General features: G+C 52.1%; 3 protein-coding genes across 10 annotated transcripts in view; all 3 read left to right on the forward strand.

Annotated features, from left to right (window-relative positions):
- Positions 1–5,747, forward strand: part of LOC123369708 (transcriptional enhancer factor TEF-5) — a 31,248-nt gene extending 25,501 nt beyond the window's left edge. For all 3 annotated transcript variants that reach the window (XM_045015634.1, XM_045015635.1, XM_045015636.1), the window contains one exon: positions 597–5,747. In XM_045015634.1, coding sequence (XP_044871569.1) covers positions 597–710 — 114 coding nt within the window. In that variant the 3' untranslated portion in view covers positions 711–5,747. The remainder of the gene's footprint in view (positions 1–596) is intronic.
- Positions 1–27,715, forward strand: part of LOC123369703 (maestro heat-like repeat-containing protein family member 7) — a 422,324-nt gene that overhangs the window by 63,799 nt on the left and 330,810 nt on the right. The gene's annotated exons all lie outside the window — the stretch shown is intronic.
- LOC123369705 (sphingomyelin phosphodiesterase 2-like) lies at positions 6,749–27,453 on the forward strand. 2 transcript variants are annotated; one of them, XM_045015631.1, is made up of 11 exons: positions 6,749–6,923; positions 14,325–14,547; positions 16,071–16,167; positions 16,333–16,409; positions 23,066–23,159; positions 23,281–23,370; positions 24,005–24,087; positions 24,380–24,512; positions 24,863–24,967; positions 26,028–26,184; positions 26,855–27,453. In XM_045015631.1, the coding sequence occupies exons 2-11, from the start codon at positions 14,498–14,500 to the stop codon at positions 27,196–27,198; spliced, it is 1,230 nt and encodes a 409-aa protein (XP_044871566.1). In that variant the 5' UTR covers positions 6,749–6,923; positions 14,325–14,497; the 3' UTR covers positions 27,199–27,453. The 2 variants fall into 2 exon arrangements, with proteins under 2 accessions (XP_044871566.1, XP_044871567.1); XM_045015632.1 differs by lacking the exon at positions 6,749–6,923 and adding an exon at positions 8,779–8,875.

Raw genomic sequence — 27,715 nt, forward strand, 5'->3', positions numbered from 1 at the left:
AATTATGTAGATTTCAATGCCATTTCCCCCAGAAAATTTATTTTCCAAATGAAATTTCTTTTGGAAATGTTTGTTTGTTTTGTTTATTTGTAGATTTTTATCATTTGTACATTATTCCATGACATGTAGTAGTAGTGTAAAATCTGCCATCATATGTCATGTCATATCAGAACTAATGTAAAAAAAATTATATAAAAACATTTTTAAAATAATATAAATTTCTAAAGAAAAATTGCACTTTGAAATAAAATTTCAAAATTTTTCCAACACTACTTTTGGGGGGCGGAATTTCTGTTTCATGGGAAATTTTGAAAATATTTGTTTTTGCAAAGTGTCAAAAATGTCCCATGAAACAAAAGTTTGGAGTTTGCACCAGCTCTAGATTTCATCTACGTTGTACTGGGGCAAGTGGGTTCACGAGGTACAAGCCAGCGGAGACTCTTTCTCTGGGGGGAGTGGGGGGATGGAGGGGGGCGTGGGTGTGGCGAGAGGATACAGATCTATAAAATAAATCCACATGGTAAAACTGCCTTACAAGGTAACACAGAACCCATCTGTGGACTCTCCTGACTCTGCTCTCTCTCCTGTCCACCCAGGTTGTTACAAATAGGGATACCCAGGAAACCTTGCTCTGTATAGCCTTTGTTTTTGAGGTATCCACCAGCGAGCACGGCGCCCAGCACCACGTGTACAAGTTGGTCAAAGACTAGAGGCCCTGTGGGATGGGCGGGGTGTGGGTGGGAGAGGTCTTTGCGGAGAAGCTGCCCGTGCAGGATGCCTCGGCGGAAGTCTTTTGAAAACGAGAAAAAGAAAAGCCAAAAAGACTGACTCACAATCAAAGATGTTTTCTACTTAGGAACAATTAAAAAAAAAAAAAAAAGAAGAAAAAGAAACCATAGAGCGAAAGGAAGGGCTCATCCAGAGCTGGAAGGGGAAAGACTTGGCCTTCGTCATTGCTGACGCCTACCGCCTGTGTGCCTTTCCCAGCATGCCGTCCTAGAACGGCATGTTGCCACATAGACCGACAACCCCTTCTTAATACCCAGATGCACCTCCTTCCTCCTTGCTCAGATATAAATGATCGTGCGCCCTGGCCCAGCTCTGCCTGGCTTCGTTCTGATGAGTGGATGGTGCCGAAATGGCCTTTCGGAGTGGGATGAGAAAGTGGATGCTGCCTGGTTTATCCAACAAGACGTGGTTTGGTCTGGAATCGGGCATGGGAAAGGGAGAATTTTTCTGCCCCACTCTCTGCAGTGGGCTATGTGCAAAGCCAGCATGGCCCCCAGAGACACGGGTCAGGTCTTTGTGTGGAACGTCCCCGTCAGTTGGTTGCAAGAGGGAATGGTGACTGTAAAACGTGTTATCACAGCAGTGGCACTGAGCGCTGTATTTGTTTCAGGAGTGCAGTGATCCTGCAACACTGTCCCTGGAGCTATGGTTATGGAGGTACCACAACAATAGGTCTGGCATTATGGTTCGTGCGGGAGGGCGGTGGTCCCACAGCAGTGTCCCAGATGTTGGGAGTGTTGGTGCATCACCTTGGCGCGTGTGTTGAGCCAGTTGAGAGAAGAGGGTCCTAAGGGCATGGCTGTTTGTGGGAGGTCAGAGCAGGTGGTGGGAGGACCGGAGGGTAGCAGAGGGACAGGAAGGGGCTCCGCTGGAGAAAAGAGCTCTCCGAGGCTATGGAGACAGCAGTATAATGTCTGTACTCAGGCAGAATCTGAGAGGGCTATGTGCCGGCTGGGAAAGGATGGGATCACCCAGGAAATTCTCAAACATCCCAAGCGACTGGAAGCTTTAAGCAACTCTTGCTGATGTTTTGGCATCTGACTTCATGGCAGAGACACAGGAAAAGCTTAGACCAAGGCTGGAAGATCAGTTTAGCAGGGTATTAACTTTCCCTACCAACCTTCATTGCTTTCCTGATCGTTCCCATCTGCAGGCAATGGAGTGGGGTCTACCCATCCACCACACTGGTACCTTATAACCCACCTCCCATTATCCCCATGAGCCAAATCCACCGGTGGTGTAAACCACACAATTCCCTGGACTTCAGGGGTGTCGCATTGGCTGAAATCTGGCTACGTGGCTGTGACAAAATGGAAGGTGGTGATATGGCTGGAGTACGGCTTAAAGGGACACTGTTGGGTAGTGAAGGTCCAAAATTTAGGATTTGTAATTTAAAGGGGCAGTTGGGAGAGTTGCCCAAACTTGAATGGAAACATTTTTTTTCATAATTTTTTTTAAATTAGGTTTTAAAATACGTATTTTGTAAGAAGCGAGTGTATTTTGAATTGGGGTTGATCTCTCCTGCCCCTGCAGCGTTTGCAGCCCAGCCTTGTGAAAGTGACTGGAACCAAAGTGAAACTGACGCATATAGTGTCAGTTCAGATGCAGGAACAGGCCAACTAGCAAAACAAAAAGATGCAAAATGGATCTGTGTGTGGAAAAATCTGGTTTTAACGACCTCCGGGGCTATTAGTTGGCAGTGCTGGGAAAGATGTTTGTCTGGGGTTTTGTAACAAAAATCCAGGCCCCAGCGCTGTGTGTCTATACAACACCTAGCACGGTGGGGCCCTGCTAAGGCCGCTCAGTGCTACTGAAACAAACCGGAATAAAAGGTGATGAGGGTCCTCCTCTCCCCCTGAAGTCAGTAGGAGTTTGGGTTCTCCGCACCACCCAGGCTTAGGCCCAGGGGTTTTTACTCAGTAGTGTTCCTCTAATTATTCATTTGTGGCTTAATAGTAAGTAATAGGGAAATTGCAACAGCATTGTGTTTTCCTACCCTAATTTACATATGTAAATTTCCTCTCTCTTCCTCTTTGGCATTTTCGGTCTGACTTTTTTTCGGTTTAAGCTTTTCCCTTGCCCCATCTGCTCTTCCCACAGCCTCACGCACTTCCCAGCACGCCTCTCACACTAAACTGCCTCTCCTATGCCCTTTCCAATCCCTGCTGAGGGACGTGGCTTTTCCACTGAGGAGCTCTGAGCCTGTCGCTGGAAATGGGGATTTCCTTTGAGAACTTTGTTACTAACGGGGGGAGCTATCTGGGGCTGCGTTTCGGGGAGGGGGCGGTACTGCAGGAGGGAGGTAGGAGTAGGAACCCGCTTCTTTTGCCACTAAGGCGAGTGAGTCTGGCGGAGGCTGGAGCAAGAGAGATTGCTAGCACGAAGAGGGGGAATGGATGGGCCTGCTAGTGTCTGGAGTCCAGGGGTCCTTGATGCCCTGCTAGATTAGCTTGTAGGCCTGAGCCCAGCGAGGCTGCTGTAAGGGGAGGTCCCAGTGCTGGAAAAATGTCCGTCTCCTAGGAGACTGCAGATCTCTGGAAAGGGACCCAAAGAGAGCGGGGGTCTTTGAGATGGTGCCTGAAGGAAGAGACTGGTCATATCAGGCGGACGGTGATTGTGCAGATCTCAAGGGTTTGGTGCATGTAAGTGGCATAGATGTAGTGGAAGGAGAGCAACTGTCCTTAGGATCCTCTCCCTTCCTCCCCATCACTCTGCAGACTTCTCTTCCTTTCTCTGTCTTCAGGAGGGGGCCTGCTCCGGATGAAGGGGGACAAGGGGGGGATCTCACAGACATGTGAGCCCTCCTGCATTGTGCTGCTTCCTAAACTGGTGGGTTAATGGCTTGTCATTTCATTGCTGCCTTCCTCCCTCCCTCCTGGGAGGAAAGTGAGAGCAGTGCTGGGTTGAGGATGCGGAAAGGAGGGGAAGGGGATGTTATGGAGACTGACATTTCATTGCTTCATACCCTGTCTTTCCCAGCCGACTTAGCCTCGCTTTCAAGGGGCTGAATCTTCAGTTTTGATCCGTTTCTTCTTCCTTTTTATCCCCCCCCCTGCTCGAGCTAGGGATTGATTAGCATGTTGTTCTGATGGCTAGATGCCCAGACATTGCTTGGTGGCCAGGTGCACAGTTATCGCATAGCTAGGTAGGCAGGCAGCCAAGCTATGGGCCTTTGAATCCAATATGGCGGCCCTGGGTGCTGCTGTGTGGGAATCCAATATGGCAGCCTTGGGTTTCTGTGACTGGGGGAAACTGTCAGGAGCATTGAGGGAATTGTGAAGAGGGAGCAGGTTTCCAACCCGTGAAGGAAACCATCTGTTGGTCAGAGTTTTTCTAGTACAACGTATTGAACTATTCTAGTAACATTGCAATTGGTGCCACTCATGGGTGTCCTGGAAACACCTTCCCGGGGAGTCTTGACAGACACTCCTATGCCCACATGAGCCTGAGGAGCCACTGGGACCGTTGACGGAGTGGCCTGTCAGAACCAGAGCAGTAATACTGCAAAGCCCAGTGCACTAGCTCAGGAAACACCTTACTGCAGAGAATACACGGCGGCGGTGGGGAGCAAACAGCAGGCGCTGAAGTTCCAAGGACTGACGGTACATGGAACTGAGGGCGAAGGCGTGTGGAGGCTCCCAGGACTGCCAAATCTCCACCCCGAGTTAGTCTGAGCCTTGGTCCCCAGTCCCTTTGGGTGGGTAGAGCAAATGTCCCAGGCTCCCTGTCCCCCTGGGCGTGGGTGGTGGTGGTGATAGTGCTGGGAGAGTAGCTGTCTCAGAGTGGCACAAGCTTCTTTCCTCGGAAGACTCAGTCATCGGTGGCTGATTCTCGAAGGCCGAGTGCGCTGATGTCTGGACGCTTCGGCCCACCTCTAGCTGCAGGGTAGGGAACAGCTGGAGTAGCTCTAGTGGGAGGAGGAGGCGGGGAGCTGCAGTCTATGCAGTTCGGGAGGGGGAGAATCCTGAATCCCCATAGGCCCAGGCAACTCTCCCTTTCTGTGCCCGTGTTCCAGTGGTGGGGAGACCTGGCTGGGTTTATTATATGTAGCATGTTTGTTTGTTTCACTCGCAGATCTAAAACTCTGGGAATTGAGGTTCACCCCCCCCTTTTCCAAGCATTCCCGTCAGCATGCGGACATGCAACAATGCCCCCCTGCTCTTCCCCTTCCTAAACCTGCCTTCTCAAGAGAGGGCGCTGTATACACTCCTGAAGCAGGCTCCTGTCCCCTCGCCGAGGGGAGGGTGGGGGGAGTTTGCTCTGCTAGCCGAGTTAGGCTTTATAAAAACCCAACCCAACCCCGCCCCGCCTTTGTTTTTGCCCTGCTCTCGCACTGGGCCAGAGCCCCGTTTGAAAGAATCTCTTCTTAAACTGGACTGTTTTATGTTTCTTAGCCCTTCATCTGCATCCTTCCCTCCCTTGTAATCTCAGAGCATCATGCAGTAGATCCGCTGCCTAGTTCCCTGGCTGTTCTCACACGCCCTCTGACCTCTGGTTTGCGGACACAAATACACACGTGCGTGCTGCCCGTTAGCCCGGATGCCGCTCACCCCTAAGGGACAGCAGCAGAGATGCCAAGTGCTTGGCTCTCCCGTAACGGGACTTAAACAGGTACCCAGAGACTCTTAATCAATAACCAAGCCCCTTCCTTTCTTCCGCCCCCATTATATTTATGAATTTCACATGAAGTACTGTTTTATTTTTTTAAAGACTTTGTAAAGCTTACCAGGGTTATGGTCACCATTTGTAGAGCTGTGTCAGTCCACAATGTAAAACCATTTTTTATGTATTATATTTTTTGTGTATTTTTTTAATCCAGCTGTGATGGGTTGTATCATATATTTGTTGTGTTTACTGTATCTGTCCAACTTCAGTGAGATGAGACAGTGGAGCTCCTACAAAACTATGGGTCTGCTGAAAACCATTAAAATTATTTGTTCATGGGTTGGCTCAACACAGTTCCTGAGCTGGTATTTTTATTGTCTGTTGTTTTGTATCATTGCACTGACTAGAGGCCCTAACCGAGATCAAACCCCATTACGTTAGGTGCTGTACGTATACAAAGAAAGAGAGCCTTATAAAGAGCCTACTGTCCAAACAGACGAGACAAAGGGACTATCTTTGCTCTCATTTTACAAATGGGGGGGGGGGGGTTGTGAGATGAAGTTCCTTTCTCAAAGTCACACAGAGAGTCTGTGTCTGAGCCAGGATTGAACCCAGATGTGGATCCAGTCTCTTAACTCCATTATCACCCTGCTATTTTCTATAACCTCGTGGATTGCTGGCGATGGGGTTTTGTTGGGTAAGGGGTGCTTTTTTTGTTGTTAATCCACTACAATCCATCCATCATCTTCAAGAGGCAAAACACAAATTCCTTGCCTTGATTTCCCCAACTGTAAGATGGGGGAGAAAAAGCGGATCACTGTTTAGATGAATATCAAGACCTATTGATCAGAGAAGTATTTTTCGTACAAAATCTTGGGTCATCATTTGCTTCAGGAGACCGCAACCAAGCCAGCAGTGTATGTATTGGTACTCACATTCTGAATGTCAGAGGGAGTATTTCCATTTTTGGCCATGAATGTCAGAAGTCTGAGAGTCTGTCTGCTTGTTCGTTCCCACCCCCCTTTGAAAATTAAGAACCCTAAGTGGAGCTAAGAGCATCCCCATCTGCACTGAGTCTACTGGAGACAGGCTACCAAGTTGCTGGCCCTGGAATCCTGGGGGAGAGGCCTCCCCAGAAAAGATACTATTGCCCTGGACTGAGAGATCTTTTCTACTTAGGTTCCATGGATGCAGAGCGGGTGAAACAGACTGTGTAGATAAATCCAGTGCACACAATCACCATGCATACTTCCACGCCAATGCCAGGCCGATGAGTAGATGGGGATTGGCCAATCCAGGAAGTGTGTAATGCTACAGATCTCAGGGCGGTTTTGAAAAAGGCAGTAGAACCTGTGGCATGGTAACATTCTGTTAGGTAGACATACCCACCGCTGCCAGCCCTCTGTACCCCCTGCGGTCACTGCACTCATCCCCCCATCATGGCACCTGCCCCGCTCCTCAGGAGCAGCCCACCAGGCACAAGCAGAGTTCTGGGACCGACTGCTTCATTCTCCAGCTGGTAGGCCCAGGTAAGAATGGGGAACTGGTATTGTGGGGAGAGGGGCAGGTCTGGAGGGAAAATGGGGGAGGAGGGGAAAAATTGGAATGGGGGTCATGTGGGAAACTTACTGGTGGGATCAAACAAGGGGTTGGGGGGAGCAGACCCTATTGTGTGAGGGGTGGGGAGAATGTTATTGGGGGCCTAGCAATTGAGGGGGGCGACTGGGTGGGTGGGGAGAGAAGTGATGGTATAGGAGGAGCAGACAGACTCCGTGGACAAGAAGGAAAGGGGGTGGGGAGTGAGCAGACCCATGTGAAATACCCTGGAGGGAGGGAATCTCAGCTGATCTGGGCCTATGTCCCTGCTTTCATTTATCTGTATTAGCATAGGGGCCTAGGCACTCACAGTGCTAGGCTCTGTACACGATGGTATAGCTCCTTAATGTAGTATGCCACCCTTCGAGTGGTATCGCCCCTTAATGACAATCTGCTGCTGCTGCTTGGGGAAGGAGAAGCAGGATTAGAGACTTGGATCCTGTACGCGCCCCATCCCCCCCTTTCCTTAAGGCAATGGTGGGGAAGAGCCGGTCATTCGCTGTGTGCGTGTTCCCCCATGGAGATGCACAGAATTTTGGAGCTAGGGTCATTCTAGTATAAAATGGGCTGTGGATGGGGTAAGCAAACAACGTCCCCGGTGTTTGGCTAGGGATGGCCTAATAGCCCATTCCTAGACCCTTGCATGCTCTTCTCTGACCCTCCACTAGTATTTCCACCAGCCTGTGTGGGTGAAATCTCCCCTTGGCCGAGTTCAGCATCCAAACACTGGTTTAAAACAAAAGGAAGTACCTCTTCACCCAATGCACAGTCAACCTGTGGCACTTGTTGCCAGGGAATGTTGTAGGCCAAAAGAATAACTGGACTCAAAACAGAACAGAATTAGGTAAGTTCCTGGAGGATAGGTCCATCAATGGCTATTAGCCAAGGTGGCTAGGGATGCAACCCCATGGGCTGGGGGGTCTCTAAACCTCTGACTGCTGGACACGAACTGGATGTCTGGGGATGGATCACTTGATAATTGCCCTGTTCTAGTCATTCCCGCAAGTATCTGGCACTGTTAGAGACAGGATAATGGGCTAGATGGACCATTGGTCTCTGACCTAGGATGGCCATTACGTTCTTACAATTGGAGCCTTGTCTTGTCAGTAAATTTACAGGTGCAAGTTAAACAGCTATAACCTGCTTTAAATCAATAAATGTGTCTGCAGCCCTTGAACTAAATCTCTGTGTAAAGTTGTGTGTGTAAACAAACCTGAACTGACCCCTCTCTGCCTGTCTCCACCTCCAGTGTGCTTTCTTTCTTTCTCCACCCTAATCTTTCCCCTTCATTTCCACCTGCCTCCTGATCTAACCTATTGTGTCAGGGATATTCAGTGGGCCTGCATGCTTCTCTCCAGAGTCCCGGGGCTTGTTTAGAACTGGGCATGGAGGGGGACCATGGAGGCGAGGGCATGTCCCTAGAAATGTAGGCACCTTGGCAGGCCAGGCCCCGTTTTACAGTGCAAGAGTTGTGCATTCTCTCCACCGCAAACACACCCACACTCCCTTCAACGCCCCTGCACCCGCCCCTCTTAAAACTAGAAACTCCTGCCCGCTAGTTGGGGGGGAACCCCCCCCGAATGAGTCATGCACACCCCACAATGCACACCCCACAATGTGTATGCACCCCTCCCCCTTGCTACTTGTCCTCCGGCTTCGCTTCCAGCTGATAGAGCAGCAGGCGCCCTGCAGCCGCACAGCCCCCTGGTACTCGTAGTTCCCGCACCCAGCCGGCCGCGCCCCCCCGAGGGATTAGTAGTTTCCCACAGCCCCTCCCAGCAACAGGCGGCCGCCGCTGGGAAAGACTCTAAGCTCCAGCATGCCCCGCGCGCCCCGCCTCGCCGCTGGCTCAGCCGCCCGGGAAGCTGGCGCGTGCCCGCAGCAGGTGAGACTCCCCCCAGCACCGACCCGGGGGGGAGGGACTGGCGCACCCATGTGTCCGCGGCGGGGGCGGGGCGGGGCTGCGGGCACCCGCTTGGCAGCAGTGCCAGGCTCCCGCCGGGGCCCAGCCACGGGCCCAGCTGCAGGGAGACGCGGGCGCTTCCTTTGTCCGCTGGCTTCCAAGCGCTACCCTGAGTGCGTCTCTCTCCTGCCGGGGGTGGGGAGGGGCTCTACTCCCTTCCCCCACCCCAGCGCCCCGATCCCTCCCATGCAGCGAGTTTATTAATCGCTTCGCGTCTCTAGCGCTTGCAAATGGCAAATCGCTGCAAAGCGCCAGGCGGTTTGTCCCTGCTTCTGAAAGATTTAATTATTGCGCGGGGGTGACGCCTCCCCCTCCCACTTCTGAAAACCCTCAGGGGCCGGCTATGGGGCCCAGTTTGCATGCGCCCCTATTAGGCTCGGGAGGGGGGAGGGGGTGCGCAGCAGGTTGAGTTACCCGTCCGTTCCCCAGGAGACGTGCATATTAATGACCCCGAGCGCTATTGCAAAGGGTGCCAGAGTGCGGGCACCTTGGTGGTTCTGCACGTGCTAGACCAGGAGTCAGGGACTCAGGTTCCGTGAGGGGCGAACAAGAGCGAAGTTTCGGTGTGAGTTAGCGCTGCCAGGTCAAAGTGCTAGAGTTGAAGTGATACTGCGCCTTAACATGGATGCAGCTATAGCAGCATATAAATATCCTTTTTGTAAGCGCTCCCATGCATACGGGGAATAAGCTTTCCCAGTATAAGCTGCCTTTATACCTCCACAAGCATGCCAGGGTTTGGACTGATTTAACTCTTTTGGTTTTAAACACGAAAGCACACCCCTCGCCCTTACGCTGGTACCCAACCTCTGTGCAGACCGGGCCTGGGACATTTATACTCTTCCTCTCCTGCTGACTTTTGGCAGTTGCATATTTCCACAGAACATGTCGTGGCAGCTTTAAAGCAGCCCTGCTCCCCGCACGGGGGTGGATTCTTAATAAATCTCTGCAAAGCCCTTTTACCTACTGTACGTCCTTATGGAAGTATGTCACGTGTAATTGTTTCAACTCTTCATTAAACAGACACCAACTACTACACAGATGAGACATATAATTCCAGCTCGCTCCATTCTGAGTGTTTACACAGTGGCTCTGAACTTCCCTAGCTCACATAGTTATCTGCGTTCACGTGACTTTGGAAAAAAAAGTAATTTTTAGCCGGGTTTCATATCCTGTGTATGACTATGCATGACACCATGTGTTATAGCTGGGCAGTAACCACGGCATCTCCCTCTGTCTTGTTTTAATATGTTCATGTTGTTTATAATATATAGTATGGTCGATCAGATAGGAACACAGACACATCTTTGCTTTTTAATAAAAGCCCCCATTTTAATTCAGTGCAGTGCATGAGTCGTGTGGAGAAAGGATGGTTACGTCAACAGACTGGAATTCAGGAGGTTAGAGTTCGCTTCCTGTGTAACCTTGGGCAAGTCAGCTATTCTTTCTGTGCCTCAGTTGGCCTCTGTAAAATGGAAATAATGATACTTCCTTTCTCCTGCCTTTGTGAATTTAGATTGTAAGCTGTGTAGGTATTTGGATTGTAAACTCTCTCTTATTTGGGGTATGTACAACACCCAGCACATTGAGACCTTGATTTTGACTAATGATCATATATATAATGATTATAGCAGGATCTCAGAGTTACGAACACCAGAGTTATGTACTGACCAGTGAACCACACATCTCATTTGGAACCGGAAGTATACAGTCAGGCAGCTGCAGAAACCACACACACACAAAAGGCAAATGCAATACAGTACTGTGTTAAATGTAAACTACATTAAAAAAAGGAAAGTAGCATTTTTCTTCTGCATAGTAAAATTTGAAAGCTGTATAAGTCAATGATCAGTTGTAAACTTTTGAAAGAACAACCAGCACGTTTTTTTCAGAGTTACAGACATTTCAGAGTTACGACCAATCTCCATTTCCGAAGTGTTCGTAACTCTGTGGTTCCACTGTATTATAATTCATCATTTGAGTGTCAGAAGACCACTGGGTATTAATTCAAGTGTTTTGCTCGTGTTAGCACAAAGAATGAATTACCCAAAAATCCATGCTGGACGGGGTGGCATTCTCTTATTGAAAATGTTTGTGATCTAATCAGGATGTATTGTGACTTAGATGGCCAATCGCAGAACACAAATGGTGTCTTGCAAAGCATGAATACTTATGATTCATAAACGCAGTCCAAGAAAAGAGAGTTGGGTTAGTTAAATGATTCACTGACCAAAACTGGGACTATATTCATAGTGAGTGGTATCCATAAGGGATAACTCAACTGGCTCTAAGATACAATAAAATTAAAAAAAGGAAGCATTTCTTCACACAACGCACAGTCAACCTGTGGAACTCCTTGCCCGAGGATGTTGTGAAGGCCAAAAAAAACCAAACCTAGATAAATTAATGGTGGATAGGTCCATCAATGGCTGTTAGCCAGGATGGGCAGGGATGGTGTCCCTAGCCGCTGTTTGCCAGAGGCTGGGAGTGGATGACAGGGGATGGGTCACTTGATGATTTTCTGTTCTGTTCATTCCCTCTGGGGCACCTGGCATTGGCCACTGCTGGGGGACAGGATACTGGGCTAGATGGACCTTTGGTCTGACCCAGCATGGCCGTTCTTATGTTCTTATGGTAACAAACTGGTAGGGGCAATCACTGCTTGCTGCTGGCTGGAGTCAGAACTAATCACTTCTGTGTCATCAACCCTCCACTGCCTATAGCTAATGGAGAATCTCCTATCTGCAGTGGTGAGGGCCTGTCCTGTTGGTAAGGGGAAGTTATGTCCATCTAGGGCCTTGTCTACACTAGAAAACTACATTGTGTTACCTACCACCGTGTTACTCATGACTTTGCAGTCAGTATGGACAGGTAATGTCATGTTGAACATTGTGTCCGCTGAATGTGGGTACACCATTAAAGAAGACCGTCCCTTACCGTGATGTTCCGAATGGCCATAGATTTGTTGCATGTTTGCATGTGAACCTACTGAAGATCACATGGTCTTCAAACTTTCTTTGAAAATAATCACCTTTAGGCCAAGTGCTAAGAAAGTTCCAGCCCAAAGGATTCTTTTTTTTAGAATGCTCTGAAAATGCTCTGGGGCGGTGAGTGGGTAGAAAGAGAGACAAGGCGCTTCACAAACCGACACTGAAATGCAGCCACCTCAGGGGAGGAACAGAGAAGCTGTTTCACACGGCAAAGCAACACCCTTGTTGCAATAGTTTAGGTCCTGTTTTATAACACCGCTTTAGACTCTTAAAGCTGTGGTTCCTTTTAAAGGAGGAATATCGCCTTGAGAGTTTACAAGTAGTTGAAAGGTTCGCCTTGCACATGCACAGTAACAGTATTTACTGTGGTTGAAGTAGTGGGGTTCTGTGTGCTGCACAGTTGTATAATGCTGTGAGGGGTAGTGTAGTGTCTGCAGATAATTGAGTTAAAACCTTGAAATTGTACCAGTACGCAGTTACGCAACCCCATCGTCCCACGTGTCGGGTTGGTTCTTTTAACTAAAGAAGATACATGCAAATGCCTGTGTTAATACACAGTGGAGCTTGCAAAGTTAAACACCGGCAGTTCAGGAAATGAAACGGTGTATGGATCTCAGAACAACGTTAATTCCATCTCCTTGTTCGTATCTTGTCATTTTGATGGATACGGAGGCTTTTAATGTTTCCCCCTTAATTCATGCAGCATGTTCAGTGTTGAGCGAATGAATGTGACTGTGCTCATGTTAACTCTTGCATTCCCTGCATAGCCTGTGTGCAAATTTCAACATTGCATTAAGGTAAGGGTTTGCGCTTACATGTGCTGTACCTACACGTGTGTGTATTGTCTGACTAATCTATAGTTTGCCCATTTCCATGGTATGTCTCACTTCCTTTCAACGGGCAGAAATTTGAAGCCTCCCCCAATTAACCAGCCCCCTACCTGGGAAGCAACTGGGAATGGAAAAGAAGGCAACTCCTTAGCTAGCGCTGTCTGAAAAGACGAGACCGGCAATAAGCTCCAAAGGCGAATAAACTTGGGCGCAGGTTGCAGGATTCGGTGCCACAGAACCATCTATCTGAGAGCGTTCTAGGCCTGGGGGAGCTCATGTGTTGGGACTGCCTGCAGTTGCAGTAGGGCTTAGGGGCAGAGATAGTCTCGACTGTGGCCAGGTTCCAAACCACAGAGCGCCTTGTAGATTGAAACCGATGCTCCGACTGGCACCTGCGTGCCGGAGTGGTGTGCAGAGCACAGGTGTCATGAGCTGCTTCCGCCTTGCTCCCCTAAGCAAGCAGGCCGCTGGGTGATGCACTAGCTAAACTTTCAGCAGGAACGTCTAGGCCAGGGGAACCTTGGAAAGAACAGGTTGTGCTAATCCTGCCTGGTGGTGACAGGGGTGTAGATGGAGAAGGAGGAGGAATTGTGCAGCGCTTTCAGGTCCCCCAGATGAAAGATACTAGGCACAAATTAACATTAGCTGACTTTGGCGCCTATCTGCAACTTTAGGCACCTAAAGACCTTGTAACCCTGACCTCCCTCTCTCGCAGGGTCCCAGAGCTTGGGCTCCAGTCCAAGCCCAAACATCTACACTGCAGTTTTTAGCCCCACAGCCCAAGCCCGCAAGCCTGAGCCACCTGACCCTGGCCAGCTGGTATTTAATAGCTGTGTAGACGTACCCTATGCTGCAATTTTTAGCCCTAAAAGCCCAAGTCATCTGCCCAGGGCCAGCTGCAGCTTTTCCATGGGTCTTGTATCACTGTGGAGAAGTACCCTATGTGTCCCATTTACAATTAAATTGACATTGTCAGGGGGAAAAACAAAGTCCTCCCTTACGTTACAAATTGCCTCTGAGAAGATTAAAAGAGGAAGAGTTTTAAAAATCCAATAAGCTTCTCATGATTGATTCTGTCAGCCTGGTAGGAAAAAACCTGGACAGTCAGTTTCACTTAGGAGCGTAGTCGATTTCAGTGCCTGGCTCTCCTGCACTTGCCCGGCTGTTGTGCTGTCTGGGTAGCAGCCACAGGTGGGGTGGGGGTTCATCTCTTCACCTGCTTCAGTTGAAATCCTTGAAAAAGAGAAGCCACGCAGTGTGTACGTGCGGGTTTAGCGAGTGTAAATGTGCCCGGTCTCACCTGTGCATGTCCCTTTAATTCCTGAACCTCTCTAAGCTCTGCACCTTTCCCTCCTACTGTCGCCTCCCATCTGCCGCCTCCCGCCTCCCGGAGTTAGCCAGTTAGCCGAGAGATGCATACAGAAGCACAGGTGTTTGTGTTGAGATAATGCCAGCAGTAGCCCCACTCCCTTGTCCGCTCCAGCTAACCTGTCACTGCAGCCGTCTGAGTTACCCTATCACCTGGCAAAGCCTGACACCTCTCTCCTCACTCAGCTCCGCTCCAGGGACGGAGAACCTGTAGATGCCCGGGACCGAGGGGGGACCCTGATTCAAACCACCTCCAACCCCCTTCTCACTGGCTTCGTCATCAGAGCAGGATTCCCCTCGTTTTCCACCCCTTGCTCCTTGAACGGCAAGAAGGCTCGGCGACCCACCAGCTGGCTGCGATGGACATGGATCCACCACTGCAGCTCCGCGTCTTCAACCTCAATTGCTGGTAAGTCGCCGTTTGATTGCTCTTCCATTGGACGAGCAGAGTTCAAAACAGACTGGGGGAGGGTGGCTCTCCTGGGCAGTGGGTGCAGGTTCACCCAGGAGAGGCATGACCTACCTTAGCACAGGGATGACGTGCAGCCAGGGGGTCCCTCTGAGCTCTCTCAGCACATCTAGGGGTTAAAGCAGAGGACTTGCGAGCCAGGAGCCCAGCTGCTAGTTTGATGCCTCTCTGTGCCTGAATTCCTGTAAAGTGGGGACGCTAATATATGTCCCTCCGCCTCCCAGCAGGGCTGCCATTGTAAAGCGCATGCAGATCCTGGGGTGGGAGATGCTGGCAGTGGCAGCGTTGTCGTTTATCATACGTCAGCCCCTCCAGACTTCTACGCCCCGCAGCTGCCGTTCTCTGGATCTTTTCAATCTCACTCGGCTCCACGAGGAGGTGCCTGGGAATGGGACCTGGTGCCCGTTGTTCACAACCAGGCCACTGGGATGTGTGAGTGAAGTGTCACAAAGCTGGATGCCCCTGTCTTGAGGGGAGGGGGGGATCTGTCACCAGAGGCAAAGCAGGGCCTCAGTTAACCCATCGCTCCCAACTTAGCTGCAGATCTGCACCCTGCAGTCAGGAGTTACTCAGCTCTGGGGTCTCCATCTTGGTCCCTCCTCCCCCATCCATTTGCAACGAGCTGCCTTCCTGGAACAAGCCCCACTCTTCCCCCATACAGGGAACCTCAGCACGGCTGTTGGCTCTGTGCCAGCCTCCTCAGCCCAGCCTGACAGCCCTTCCCTGGGCACAGCCGGTCTTTTGTTCCTGTCTCATGCACCAGCAGCACTTGCCTGCCGGCAGACTGTGCGCATTGCGGGTTTGGGGTTGGGCAAGGAAACTGGCTCCACTAGTGTGTGTTGGGTACACGCTGCCCCCGATTCCCAAGCATGCATGCAAAGCACCTTACGGGACCCATGCAGGAGTCAGGCCAGGCCTGCAAACACGGCCTCCCGCAAGGGCTCTCATCTTGCGTATGGCTTCGTGGAGTCGTAGGCATTAGACCTGACCAGGGCCATGAAGCTCTATTGAATTCAAATCCCCTCCACCCCTCCTCTCTCTCAGTCCTGTGTCTGGTCTGATTTTAAACCTGGCTGCTCCTGGTTCTCCTTGCGCTCCTCCTTCTCCCAAACCTCAGATTTGGCGTCCTCCTGTAGGCCGGAAATTGGTGCCCAGGGCAACCACCCTGCTTGCCCCTCTGTCCCCGCAGGCTGGCCCTGGAGGAGTCTCTCTTGCTTTGAAGCTGAGGTGAGCGTGCAAGAGGCTGAAGGAAACTTCCTTCAGGCCAGGGCTGGGGCTCTAGACGGCTGCGTGTTTGGAGGGCGATCGTTGCCATTCAGGGGTCTCCCAGCACTGGGCACCCCTCCCTAGATGCCTTTCCCTGTCACTGCTCAAGGCACTAGGGGCCTGAGCCGCGCTAGTTGGAGGAGGAGGTGATCCTCTGTCAAGGATGCCCGTCACAACCTCTCCTTTCTTCCCCGCAGGGCGATTCGCTACTTGAGCAAGCTGCGGCAGGAGCGCATTGGGCTGATTGGCGACACGCTTGGCCAGGAGGGGTTCGACCTGGCACTCTTACAGGAGGTGAGGGCTCAGGGAGGTCAGGGTGTGGGAAGTGATGCGGGCTGGGAGTTGGAGTGGGGGTGAAGGAGGGAGAGGGCGAGGGCCATGGAAGCAGGTGGGGCTGGGCTGGCTTCTCTTCCGTGACTCGAGTTCCTGCCGTTCTCAGCCTCTCTCCTGCTTCTCCAGGTGTGGAGCGAGAGGGACTATTGTGAGCTGAAACAGAAGCTGACTGCCTGCTACCCCTACTCCCACTACTTCAAAAGGTAAGAGGCGCTGCTGGAGTCCCCGGGTGCTGCTTATCAGAGGGGCCCTGGCAGCCCTCAATTTTGCAAACTCGCGGGATCTTATCAGAAGCTTTGCGGTCGTTGATGGTTTTTCTGAAGTCCCAGCTCCTTAACCCGTGTGATTCTCTGAGAATCTCAGCTTAAAAAAAAAGATGGGAGGTTTCTGTCTCTCGTGGTTGCAGAGGAAAGTCTGAAAACACAGCCCTGGCAGCTACGACACCAGGAGACAAAAATAATCTGGAAGGTATTTTTAAAGATCTCATGGCTGCTAAGCCGAGCTCATGGATTGGGATTGGCAATGCTACGTCATGCCGAGGGGTGTGAGCTCTGGGTGAAGGAAGCAGTTGGAGTTTGCCTGGGTTCAGGTTGGCTTTATGGAGCTACAGCTCACTGTAAGATGTCAGGTGCTGCATGAACCTGATGGGGTGCACTGTTAAACAGCTGCCACGTTCCACCCCAAAGATGGCTGCATTTCAGTGACCCGTGAATGCAGTGGTCCGTGAAGCATGCTGGGAGGAAAGGTTCTCTGGAAATGGGAGACACCCTTTCTTTTCCTCAGCAGAAAGTGCTGCCTCTTAATCATAACAAAGTTTGCTGCTGTTAGGCCAGCACTGAACCCTGGCAGGCTGCTACGTGCAGTGTCCTCGCCCCAGGGACCACGGCAGGTGAGCAGCCTTTGCCCCTCTGACACAGAGCCTTGGAGTTGTGACTGGTGAACATTGTCCCCACCCCCATCACCCGAAGACAGTGTATTGGCTGGATGTCGCAAGCTCTCTCCGGAGATTGTCACAGGCCCTTTGTGGCTCCCCTGAGATCCCAGCAGGGAATAGTGACGCTCTCCAGCTGTCTTTGCAGTGCCTGGGACAGTGACACTAGTTTCTTGGTGTTCTCTGGGCGGAGCTTGCCCATGGGGGCAGCTGTGGCATGACCATAAATGGGCAGGCACAAAGGGATGGAGGCAGCAGATAGCGACTCGCTGAGACAGCAGCTCTCAGGAGCACCCAAGCGGACTTTGTCAGGGAAAAAGGCAAGCAGGGTCATCCCTTCCAGTGCTAGCCCAGCCCTTATGTCTCCTGCCCCCTCAGATACAGCCTGGGACAGGCTTGATATTAAAGGTGTGCTTGTAAGGGGTTCATACATGATGTGTGAATAAATGGCTAGTCAATTGCTGTGGAGTGTCACCCGCCTTCCACATGGACACCCTGATGGGAACAGTCTCTTAGACCTTCCCCACCGGATCTGGGCCTCTTGGGCATAGTGACACATCCCCTCTTGGGTCGAGTGAGAGAGACCCCATGTCAGGCTGGCCACTTTCTACCCTTCCCAATTTGGTCGCTGCCTTCAACCAGTCTGTGCAATTCCCAGGCTGAGGGCGGTGGGGTTCTGAGCCTTTTCCAGATCTGTTTACCTGCCTGGGGATTTGCATGAGTGAATCCCTCTTTCCCTGGGAGACTCTCCCATAACATTTATAGAGTTGATAGAATAGCCTTAAAGCCATCCCATGTCTGTACTAACTGTCCCATCTCCCTCTGCCAGAAGAGAATGCTTAAGGGATACTTAGATTTGCCAGAATGCAATGTTGATTGGTTTATCCTTTCGACCAGTAGTGTTGATATTTATTGTGAAGCATATTTTTCAATTTTGATTGATTTAAAATTTCACAGTTGCACAGGAGTGTGATTTTAAGCATTTTTAAAATGTATTATCCATCTGAAATCTTGTGGAAGCTATCATCTATGCTGCAAGAGGGACAGCATATAACGCTAGTGTTAGAATCCACAAACTTATGAATGAGGCCCAGTCATCTGGGAGGGAAGGAGACCCCTGTTCCAGTCTCTTCTTAACAGGCAGAGGGAGGATGTGAACCGGGTTCTCCCACATTCCAGGCAAGTGTCGAAACCAGTAGACTATAGAGTGAGTCTAGCACTAGCCTTTGCGGAACTTGTATGTAATTAAAGTGGAACCTGTTCAAGAGGGAAGACTAAGGCCATGGCTACACTTGCAGATGTGCAGCACTGGGAGTTACAGCTGTGTAGGGAAAGCGCTGGTGTGTGGCCACACTGACAGCTACCAGCGCTGCAGTGTGGCCGCATTTGCAGCGCTGTTGGGAGTGGTGCATTATGGGCCGCTATCCCAGCGTTCAAGTGGCTGCAACATGCTTTTCAAAAGAGGGGGGTGGGGTGGAGTGTGACAGGGAGCGGGGGAGAGAGAGTGGATTTTTGGAGCCGACACTGTGTGTCAGCTGCCTGCCTTGCAAATTCTGTCAGCTCCCTGCCTTGCAAAATCTGACCATTTCCTCCACCCCTCATTCGCTCTTAAATGCAAATAGCCTGCAGACCAGATAAGCAGCTGCTCCCATGGACTCCCTTCCCCCGCCATGCTCCTCCTCAGGCAGCAAGGGGTTCCCTCACCACCGGACTAACAAGTGATTCTATCCCAGCTGTTGGCCCACATAATACTTAGTTAAAGTGGAACAGATTCACCAGGCAGCCCAGTCTTAATTCCTGTCGCTCCCCGTTCACTGAGGAAGGAGCCTCACCACCTAACTCAGGCTTTTGGGGGGGGCCGTTGTTGTGCCTGATTTTCTAGGCATCTCAGAGTGAGGGAGGGTAGTGTGAGTGTTGCCTCCCCTAATTCCCTTTGGGCCACAAGGCTGAGACGGGGAGCAGAATGGGTAGACTTGGTCCATGCTACAGGCAAACAGCACTGTGAGCGTAAGGGGGCTGAGACTAGGCATGTGACAGGCATAGAGCCCAGAGAGCAGAGGAGAGGGCTGCTGAAAGCGGGCATGCTCGGTCCATACGACAGCCACCTCCCTGAGACCCAGGGAGCTGAGACGGGACATGCTTTGTGAATGCCAGGAGCACAGACACCAGCAGTGCAGGCCCCTGCTTCAGCCCCAAAGACCCGAGTGGGGAATTGAGAACTCGCAATCGCAATGCATGCCATAGACACAGCGCCCTGAGCCTAGGGAGTGGGGTGTCCAAATGGGTGTGCGAGAGCCATTCTGGAGCTCCCCTACTTCCACACTCCTGCTGCGTGGGGAGAAGAAGAGCTCTAAACTCCTTCTCAGGTGCTCTGCTGCTGTCTGCAGCCATCTCTTTTTCCCATGCCGCTGATAGCTGAAGTAGAGGCACGACCACTGAGTGCATGACTGTTTGGCCACCTCAGACACACGTTCATTCCCAGCTCCATAGCCTCTCTGTGCGTGGGAATGAAGCTCTTCTTTGGGCCAACACCAGCTGCCCCACAAACAAGAGCGTTATCTTTGGCACGGAGCTTCCGCATCTGAGTCCAAGCAGCCTGTTTACTCTGGGTGTTTGCTTTGCATGAGCAATGTGCAAGGACACCTGTGAATCCGCTTCCTCGGGATCTGCCTCAAGTTCCGGTATTGTAATGGCCAGGCACTACTCGCACTGCTCGTTCAATGCCGTGACACACACTGGCAAGGTACACTTCATGACCAGCTGACTATCTCTGCTCCCACTTCACGAATTTGCAAGTTCGATTTAGTCTTTGAATATGGCATCATCGTCAGGCGTTGCTTTGGTAATGCTGCTAGCACAGTGGGGTTCCAAACTGCATTTGGACATTGTGCCTGTGGGCTCTCTCACCAAATTTGATTGATTCTTCATTTGCATAATTGTCACCAACAACAGCCACTGTTCAGCAGCTGACCACGCCTTGAATACTGTGCGCAGTTCTGGTTGCCCCCACCCCCCCTCAAAAAAGATATGTTAGAAATGGAAAAGGTACAGAGAAGGGCAACAAACATGATTAAAGGTATGGAATAGCTTCCATATGAGGAGAGATTAAAAAGACTGGGACTGTTCAGCTTGGAAAAGACACCTGAGGGGGAACATGCTAGAGGTCCATAAAATCAGGAATGGTGTGGAGAAGGTGACTAGGGAAGTGTTAATTACCTGTTCACAGAACACAAGAACCAGGGGTTACCCGATGAAATGAACAGGCAGCAGGTTTAGAACAATCATAAGGACGTACCTTGTCACACAACGTACAGCCAACCTGTGATACAAGGTGGCTTAACCACTGACAGATTTTTCTCCAGCCAAGAGGGCACGTTGCTCTTTTGGTGTTTCTCAGAGATCCATCCCAAGTTGAAGAGGGAAAGGGGGGCAGGTGCCAGCTCATACTTCATCAGACTCTGGCTATCAGCATCTCTGGACTGGACAATAACGATCAGCTTGCTGGATATCTGACCATCAATAACTGCTTGTGTTGTCTGCGTCGTCTTTTGTTCAACTGTGATTACCAAATGATTTGCGATTATGCTGTTTATGGGATCAAAAGAGGCCTACCTCCCCCCTTTGTAGCCTACTAGTTACAAACTGCTTCGTTTCTTGTGTGCCATTCGCTCTGGTCTTGCACAAGCTTTCTGCAGTTTCAGGTGGGGCCACAATAGACGTTGCAGCATTCACAAGTGGCTGGCTGTTGTCTGGGCTTGTTTCAGGGTCATTCTTTCAGTCACGACTTTTATACTATCTTGGACAGCAGCAGCCATGCACTTTGTGGTGGCTTCTTTGAGGCGATCTACTGCTGAAGGCTGCATTCCACACCTTTGTTTGTCATCGCTGCTACAGCTGCCTTAAAATGCATAGTCAGGTAATACTGGGTCAGAGCCTTATCCTTTGGGCAAAGATGCTGATGCTTCCCACAGTCCTTGCTGAGAGATTGCTTGATGGCCATGTCATGCCATACACCACTGAAGGGTCTGGCAATCCAGTACTGTGTTCCCTATCAACTGGGACATATATATCTGGCTTCTCATCCTCCACAAGTCTGTCTTCTGTTACCTTTACACAACCCCATCTTGCCTCATTCACATGACCACACTGGAAGTCAAGTGGAATCATCTCTGCCAATGTCTCAAGCTCTGTGGACGTGTTATCATCTCTCTTTGTTGCTACGTAATCCTCCAGCAGTTGGGAGAATCCCGTGACATAGTTCTCCCAGAGCAGACACTCTGTGGAGTAGATGGTGCAACTCGGTGGTCGAAGCAGAACCAAAGGGCAGAACCGGAGGCGTGATCAGGAGACAAGCCACTGGTCAGAGCCAGGAGTTAGGAGTCAGAGGAAGGCAGGGACAAGGACTGGAATGGAACAGGCATGAGATGAAGCAAGGGCTGAACAAGAAGCTCGTCTGCTGTGCTGCTCTGTGTGCCAGGCTTAAATAGGGACCTGTTGGCCCTTCTGTCCAATCAGAGAGCACAGTCACTTAGTGAGGGTTTATTGGGCCCAGCCAAGCTCATTAGGTTGCTAGGTGATGGTGCCCAGAACCAGCTGAGGTCCTGACAGTCACTGAACAGTTTTTTCCTTGGATAACATGTGTATCCATGAGCTGGTGGAGCGACTGGGTGCTCTGCCAGAGCATTCTGTGCTTCCATGCTGTTTTCTCCATGTGCTGGCTCCACATCTTCAAACGCTTCAACACGTGCTTGAGCTTTCTCCAAGATGGGGCTTGTCTCCTCTTCTGGAAGAACGTTGTTCATGGGATCGCCAGGTGCCATCCACTTCCAGCGATGCGTTGCCTCATTCATAAGTTTGTGGATTATAACGCCAGGGTTATATGCTGTCCCTCTTAGAGCATGGCAGATGATTGATGCAGCATAGATGATGGCTTCCACAAGGATGTCTTCAAACCCACTTTCCTGCATCACACTGCCCACATCACCCATGCCATTCATTGCACAATACATGTCTCCCATCTCAAGGCAGCCATTGTCAAATTCCCTTGAGTCCTCCATTTAATCAACTGTGCTTTGCAGGAAGTTGCTTCATCATAAGTCTAGACCTGGCCTAGAGTGGAGAACATACCCAGAAAGTATTTCATTGAGGTGTACACTGCATTAACATCAGTAACAAGTGCAGCAAGCATTGGACGGCAGCCAATATGCATAAACTATAAAACAGCGACAAAAACTTTTCTCCAGTCAGTCCGTTCCACGAATACTGACAAATATTTGGACACATTACATGGTACAAACAGGCTCATGCTGTCGCGTGACTACAGACTACTGCTTTAACCACAAGCAAAAAAAGTACAGGAACATGCATCAAATATATCACCTGGTGCTAAATATTTCCCAGACAGCACTATTTTGCATACAGAGTTGTATGATCAATTGTACGTAGACGTTTTCTGCCAATTTTGGTCAAATTTAAGACTGTGTTTCTTCGAGTTATGGCCCTTTTGGGGATTTGATGGGGTTTTGTTCAGCCTCAATGCCCAACAACATTTAAACATTTACGTGATATAGAAAAACTGCACCACTTCCAGCATCTGTATCCACGTTGGTGCTGCCCACCAGATACATGCATCACATGTGATAGCAACGACATTTTTCTAGCCGATCGCTTACCCTAACTCATTAATAAGACCCCTTTTAAAATCTGCCTGGGAGACTGCTGACCCCCCAGTCCACTGCTATATAACCCCAGCCCCACTCCCCTCCCAAAGCCAGGAATAGAACCCAGGAGTCCTGACACCTCACCCCTGCTACTAGACCCCCACTCCGGGAGTTTTGCTCAGTAACGCCACCTAGTGGCCCCCAAGGGCAGGGCGACAAGGCAGCGCTGCTCTGGCTGAAGATGGTGACTGTAGTTTCTCTTTCATAGTGGGGTGATTGGCAGTGGGCTCTGCGTGTTCTCCAGATACCCAATCCTGGACACCTTCCTGTACCAGTACTCCCTGAACGGCTACCCCTACATGGTGAGTGCAGGGGGCCGGCCGCCACGGGGGCTGCTTACGGCCAAGGCACTGGCGGGGGGTCCCTTTCCAGCGACGCTCGGATTGTAACCAGCCTTCTCTCTCTCCTCTCCTGTCCCGGCAGCTCCAGCACGGGGACTGGTTCTGCGGCAAGGCCGTGGGGCTCCTCATCATCAAGATCTGTGGGATTATCTTCCACGTGTATGTGACCCACGTGAGTCTCACTGCAGGGAAGGTGGGGGTGGGGGCCAAGGATCTGACAGAGACTGGGAGTCACTGGAAAAATACCGTGCAGTCTAGCTTGAGATGTCTCAAGCCATGGGGTCTCTCACTATTTCCCTTGGAAGACCGTTCCACCAGCAGGAAAGGGTTCCTGATTGCCCTTTGCTCAATTTCACCCCACTAGCCCCAGCTGAGCCCCCTTAGACAATCAGTCCCCGTCCCCCCCAACATTCACCCCTCCCACACAGCAGCATTGCTGTTCTGACATGGGACAGGAAAGAAGTTCGGATGCTCGGGGCACCCCCTGCTGGCACAGATCTTGGAAACAAGACTGCCAGCGAGAGGGGCTCCGTTAGTGCCAGGTGTGATGGGAGCCCGTACCATGCACTAACCAGCAATATCCGGTCATTACCCAGCAGGGCTGGATTCAGCCCTAGAGGCGAAAAGCCATCTCTCCTTCTCCATCCAGTGCCTCTTGCCTCGTCTCCTTGCCTCGAGACATCTAAAGCCAGACTGCATGGAGCCTGGGAGCACACCGGGCATTGGGATAGGGCGGACGAAAGCTAGGCTCCCAGTGTCTGTCCCCGAGCGCCTGGACTCATTGCCTGTGTCCTCCCTTCCCCCAGCTCCATGCGGAGTACTGCCGGGACAAGGACGCTTACCTCCCCCATCGAGTGGTGCAGGCCTGGGAGCTGGCTCAGTTCATACAGTGAGTAAAACAGAGATGCCCCCCGCGGGCTCGTCGCCAGTGGGATCTTGTTTGTACCCCGGTGTCTCATCTAGGGAACAAAGGGGCATTAGCAGGGGAGCTCGGAACTACTCCAGACCCGGCCACTCCCCACAGGGGGTGCTGTAGAAAACGCTGTGGGTGCATCAGCTGTGGGAGAAGCCCCCAGCTACTCCAGTCCCTGGCTCTCTCAGCAGGGGGTGCCATAGGGGGCGTGACGGGGGGGCTAGCTCGCTCTCTGGCCGCGCCAAGTGACTCTGCCCCGTCCCCTCAGGCACACCTCGAAGGGAGCAGACGTGGTGCTGCTCGGTGGGGATTTGAACATGCACCCCGGGGACGTGGGGATCCGGCTGCTGCGAGGCTGGACAGGGCTGCGGGACTCCTTCGCCGACACAGAGAGGTTCGAGGTAAGGGCTTCCCTGTAGGGCCTGGGCAGGGAGGAGCTGCTGCGAGGGAGATGGGCGGGCGTGCAGGACTGGCTGGCGCGGCAGGGGGCACAGACAGTTAATACCTGCAGCAGGTGAACCCAGAAGCTGGGCTCCCCTCCCACCTGCTGACCCTCCTTTGCACCCTGAGCGCCCCCAAGCTCCCTCCCTGGCCTGCTGTCTCCCAGCCACCAGCCAGGCTACAGTCCCTGTAAGAGTCCAGAGCCCCTGCCCCTCAGCGGGCCACTGGCTCTCCTCCCCACCCCCTCTGGGAGAAGGGCAGGGTCTGGTCCGTCAGGAGGGGCACCGACTGACCTTGTGTTGGCTCCCAGGGCTGTGAGGATGGCTGCACCCTGGTCCCAGCCAACTGTTTCATCAACAAGGAGGAGCTGCAGCCCTTCCCGCTGGGAATCCGCATCGACTACGTTCTCTACAAGGTACGTGGGGCGGAGACGGGAGGTGACCTGCCCAAGGCCACAGGCTGCGTCCAGGGCAGAGCTGGGAACAGGGCCCCGGGCTGCCTCCTGGCGCCGGGAACTGCCCAGCAGGCCGCATTGCCTCCCGCCTCCCAACACTGCGAGCCAGACAGGAGAGGCAGAAGAGGCCTGTCTGGGTCTGGTCCGTCCCACACACTCACTCTGTTCTCCAGGCTGTTGTTCTGGCTGCTTCGGCCCCAGAGGCAGCAGCCTTTCCAGAGCAGGTCTGTGCCTGTTACGTACCCGAGCGTCAGGGGCTGTTGGGCTCAAATGCTGCTTTGCGTTGGTAGAGCACAGTGTTGTTACGCTGTTACCACCACCAAGGTCTTATGTACAGCGTTTTTCATCCATAGACCTCAAAGCGCTTTTACCAATGAGGTCAATAGCATTAGCCCCATTTTGCAGATGGGGAAACTGAGGCATGGGGTGATGATTTGCCTGAGGTCACTGAGCAGGCCAAGGGCAGAGCTGGGAATAGACCCTTGGTCTCCTGAGACCTAGTCCAGTGCTCTGTCCACTAGGCAGCACTGCCTCCCATATTATATAGTAGATCTTGCTGGTTTTGAAGTCCCTTAGCCAAAATCCATAGCCCTTGCACTGTGGGAGTCTTCCTGCTTTTCAGATCTGAGCAGGTGGGCACCGTGGACTGAACGCAGGCCTGGGACGCAGGAAGGCCTTAGTTATAACCCCAGCTCCTGCCACTTGCTCACTGTATGGCCTTGGGCGACATTGCTGCCCTGCTCGGTCTGTAACTTGAGGGTGGAGCTCAGCTCTGTCAGCCCTCTGGACAGCGGGGAAATATTGCCAGTAAAAACTCCCCATCTCGAGATGTTTCTGTGTGGTTAGAGCAGGGCACTCGGCCTCCCAGCTCCTACTTCAGCCTCTGGGCCACGGAACAGCAGACTTCACTTCCATCAAGTGGGCCATGGCCCATGACAGGCTGAGGAGGGGCCGTGGGGAGAATGGCCCCCGGGCCTGTGTAGCACTGTGCTCCATCACCCACCATCTTCCCTTCCCCTAGGGACTGTCTCGCTTTGTGGTGAAGTGTGACAGCCTCGTGACCACCACGGGCACCGCCCCCGGCAAGAGCATTCCCTACTCGGACCACGAAGCCGTCATCGCTACACTGTGCGTGAAGCCACGAGAGGAGGCCAAGGGCTCGAGCGGCAGCGCAGTCGGTGAGTGCCTGGGCCGCTCAGACCTCGCCAACGGGGGCGCAGCTGGCTCAGAGAGGGCAGCCCGGGGCCTGGAGCACTGGGATCTTGAGAGAGCTCTGCCAGCTGGGTCAGCCTGCCAAGGCATTAGGTGGGCCTCTGACCGCAGCCACTTCAGGGCCCTTCTTCCAGGCTCTGCAGGAATGAGGCCACGATAGCAGATGGACTGTGCAGGCCGTTAGCAAACCCCAAGAGAGCAATCAAGGGAACGGCTGGGTTTGATCCCAGAGCCCGATCCTTTCCGTCCAGCTGGCGCTAGGAATCTCACATCGCATGGCGAGAAAAAGACCCAGAATGCATAGAGCCCAGCAGTGAAGCAAAGCACTGTGGGATACCTGCCCAGAATGCCCCGCACTTACTCTGCACAAAGCTCCATCCTGAAGCAGAAAACGGCGTATGCTGGGTACCGCATTGACAGCAGGCACCAGTTAGCGTGCAAAAACTCAGTGCAAATTAATCCCCCCGCATAGACAAGGCCTTAGCAGTCCCACTGATTGCCTTATCGGCACGGTGCATCTCTCCGGCGGGTAAGACACCGTGAGCCCCTGGGGAGGCTGGGGCTGTATCTGAGGCAGCCTGGCTGGCTGGGAGGAGCCGTCCCACACGGTGGCTAAGCCCCCGTTTTCTCTTGCAGAGCCGGAGCTGGTGGACGTGGTGAACGAGGCCCGGACAGAGGTGCGGGTGGGGCTGCACACTGCCGAGCGCCAGCGCTACTCCAATGGCCGCATGGCCATCCTGGCCCTGCTCCTGCTGCTCCTGCAGGCGGCCATGGGCCTGAGCTCCCTGGTGGGCTGGGACTCCCCGCAGCCCTTCCCCAAGTTCTCCTTCTCCCTGCTGAGTTTGCTGGCCACGGTGGTGCTGCTGCTCTCGATGGTGCTGTACGTCTTCCACACCATCGAGGTGAAGATGCTGCAGGGGACGGAGGAGCAGATGAGGCTGGCCCTCCAGGCGCTGCAGGACAAGCTCAGCTCCATGTAGGACAGCGGTTGGGGGGTGGTGTGAGTGGATCAAGAGGCTCCTGGGCGCTCAGTGGATGGCACTGCCAGCTGGCAGCAGCTACTCTGGAGAGCACGGGGAGGGCAGGCGGTTTCCTTTGCACTGGATTGCTCCACAGACCTTTTTATGGTTAACTTGATTTTTAAACAAGCGGCATTACTGAGCATTTGGTATCTTACTGATTACAGCAGGTTTTCTATCGCTGCCTTTTAGAGTTAAATAAACTTTCTGAACAGATGTTTGTATTCACCCCTTTAAGAGACTGAGTGCTTTTAACACTGCTAACAGGAGGTGGAGTGTTAGTCATGGGAGATCTCTCGAAGGGGCATCTTCATAGGAAAGAACAGAGACTGCTGTTCCCCTCGACGCACGCGGGGATAGGACAGGCCTGTTGGTAATACAGTTAGACTTGTCCGGCGGTGACTGAGGGTACGTGTCTACACTGCAGTCGCTGGTTGTGACTGTAGCGTGTGTAGACATACAGGAGCTAGCCTTAATC

Source organism: Mauremys mutica, chromosome 4 (genome assembly GCF_020497125.1).
Source record: "Mauremys mutica isolate MM-2020 ecotype Southern chromosome 4, ASM2049712v1, whole genome shotgun sequence".
Lineage (NCBI taxonomy): Eukaryota > Metazoa > Chordata > Testudines > Geoemydidae > Mauremys > Mauremys mutica.

Coding starts and splice junctions, on each gene's coding strand:
- LOC123369705 (XM_045015631.1), top strand. CDS start 14,498: ATGGACATGGATCCACCACTGCAGCTCCGCGTCTTCAACCTCAATTGC. Junction 14,548..16,070: donor GTCTTCAACCTCAATTGCTG/GTAAGTCGCCGT, acceptor TCTTCCCCGCAG/GGCGATTCGCTACTTGAGCA. Junction 24,968..26,027: donor TCGACTACGTTCTCTACAAG/GTACGTGGGGCG, acceptor CCCTTCCCCTAG/GGACTGTCTCGCTTTGTGGT.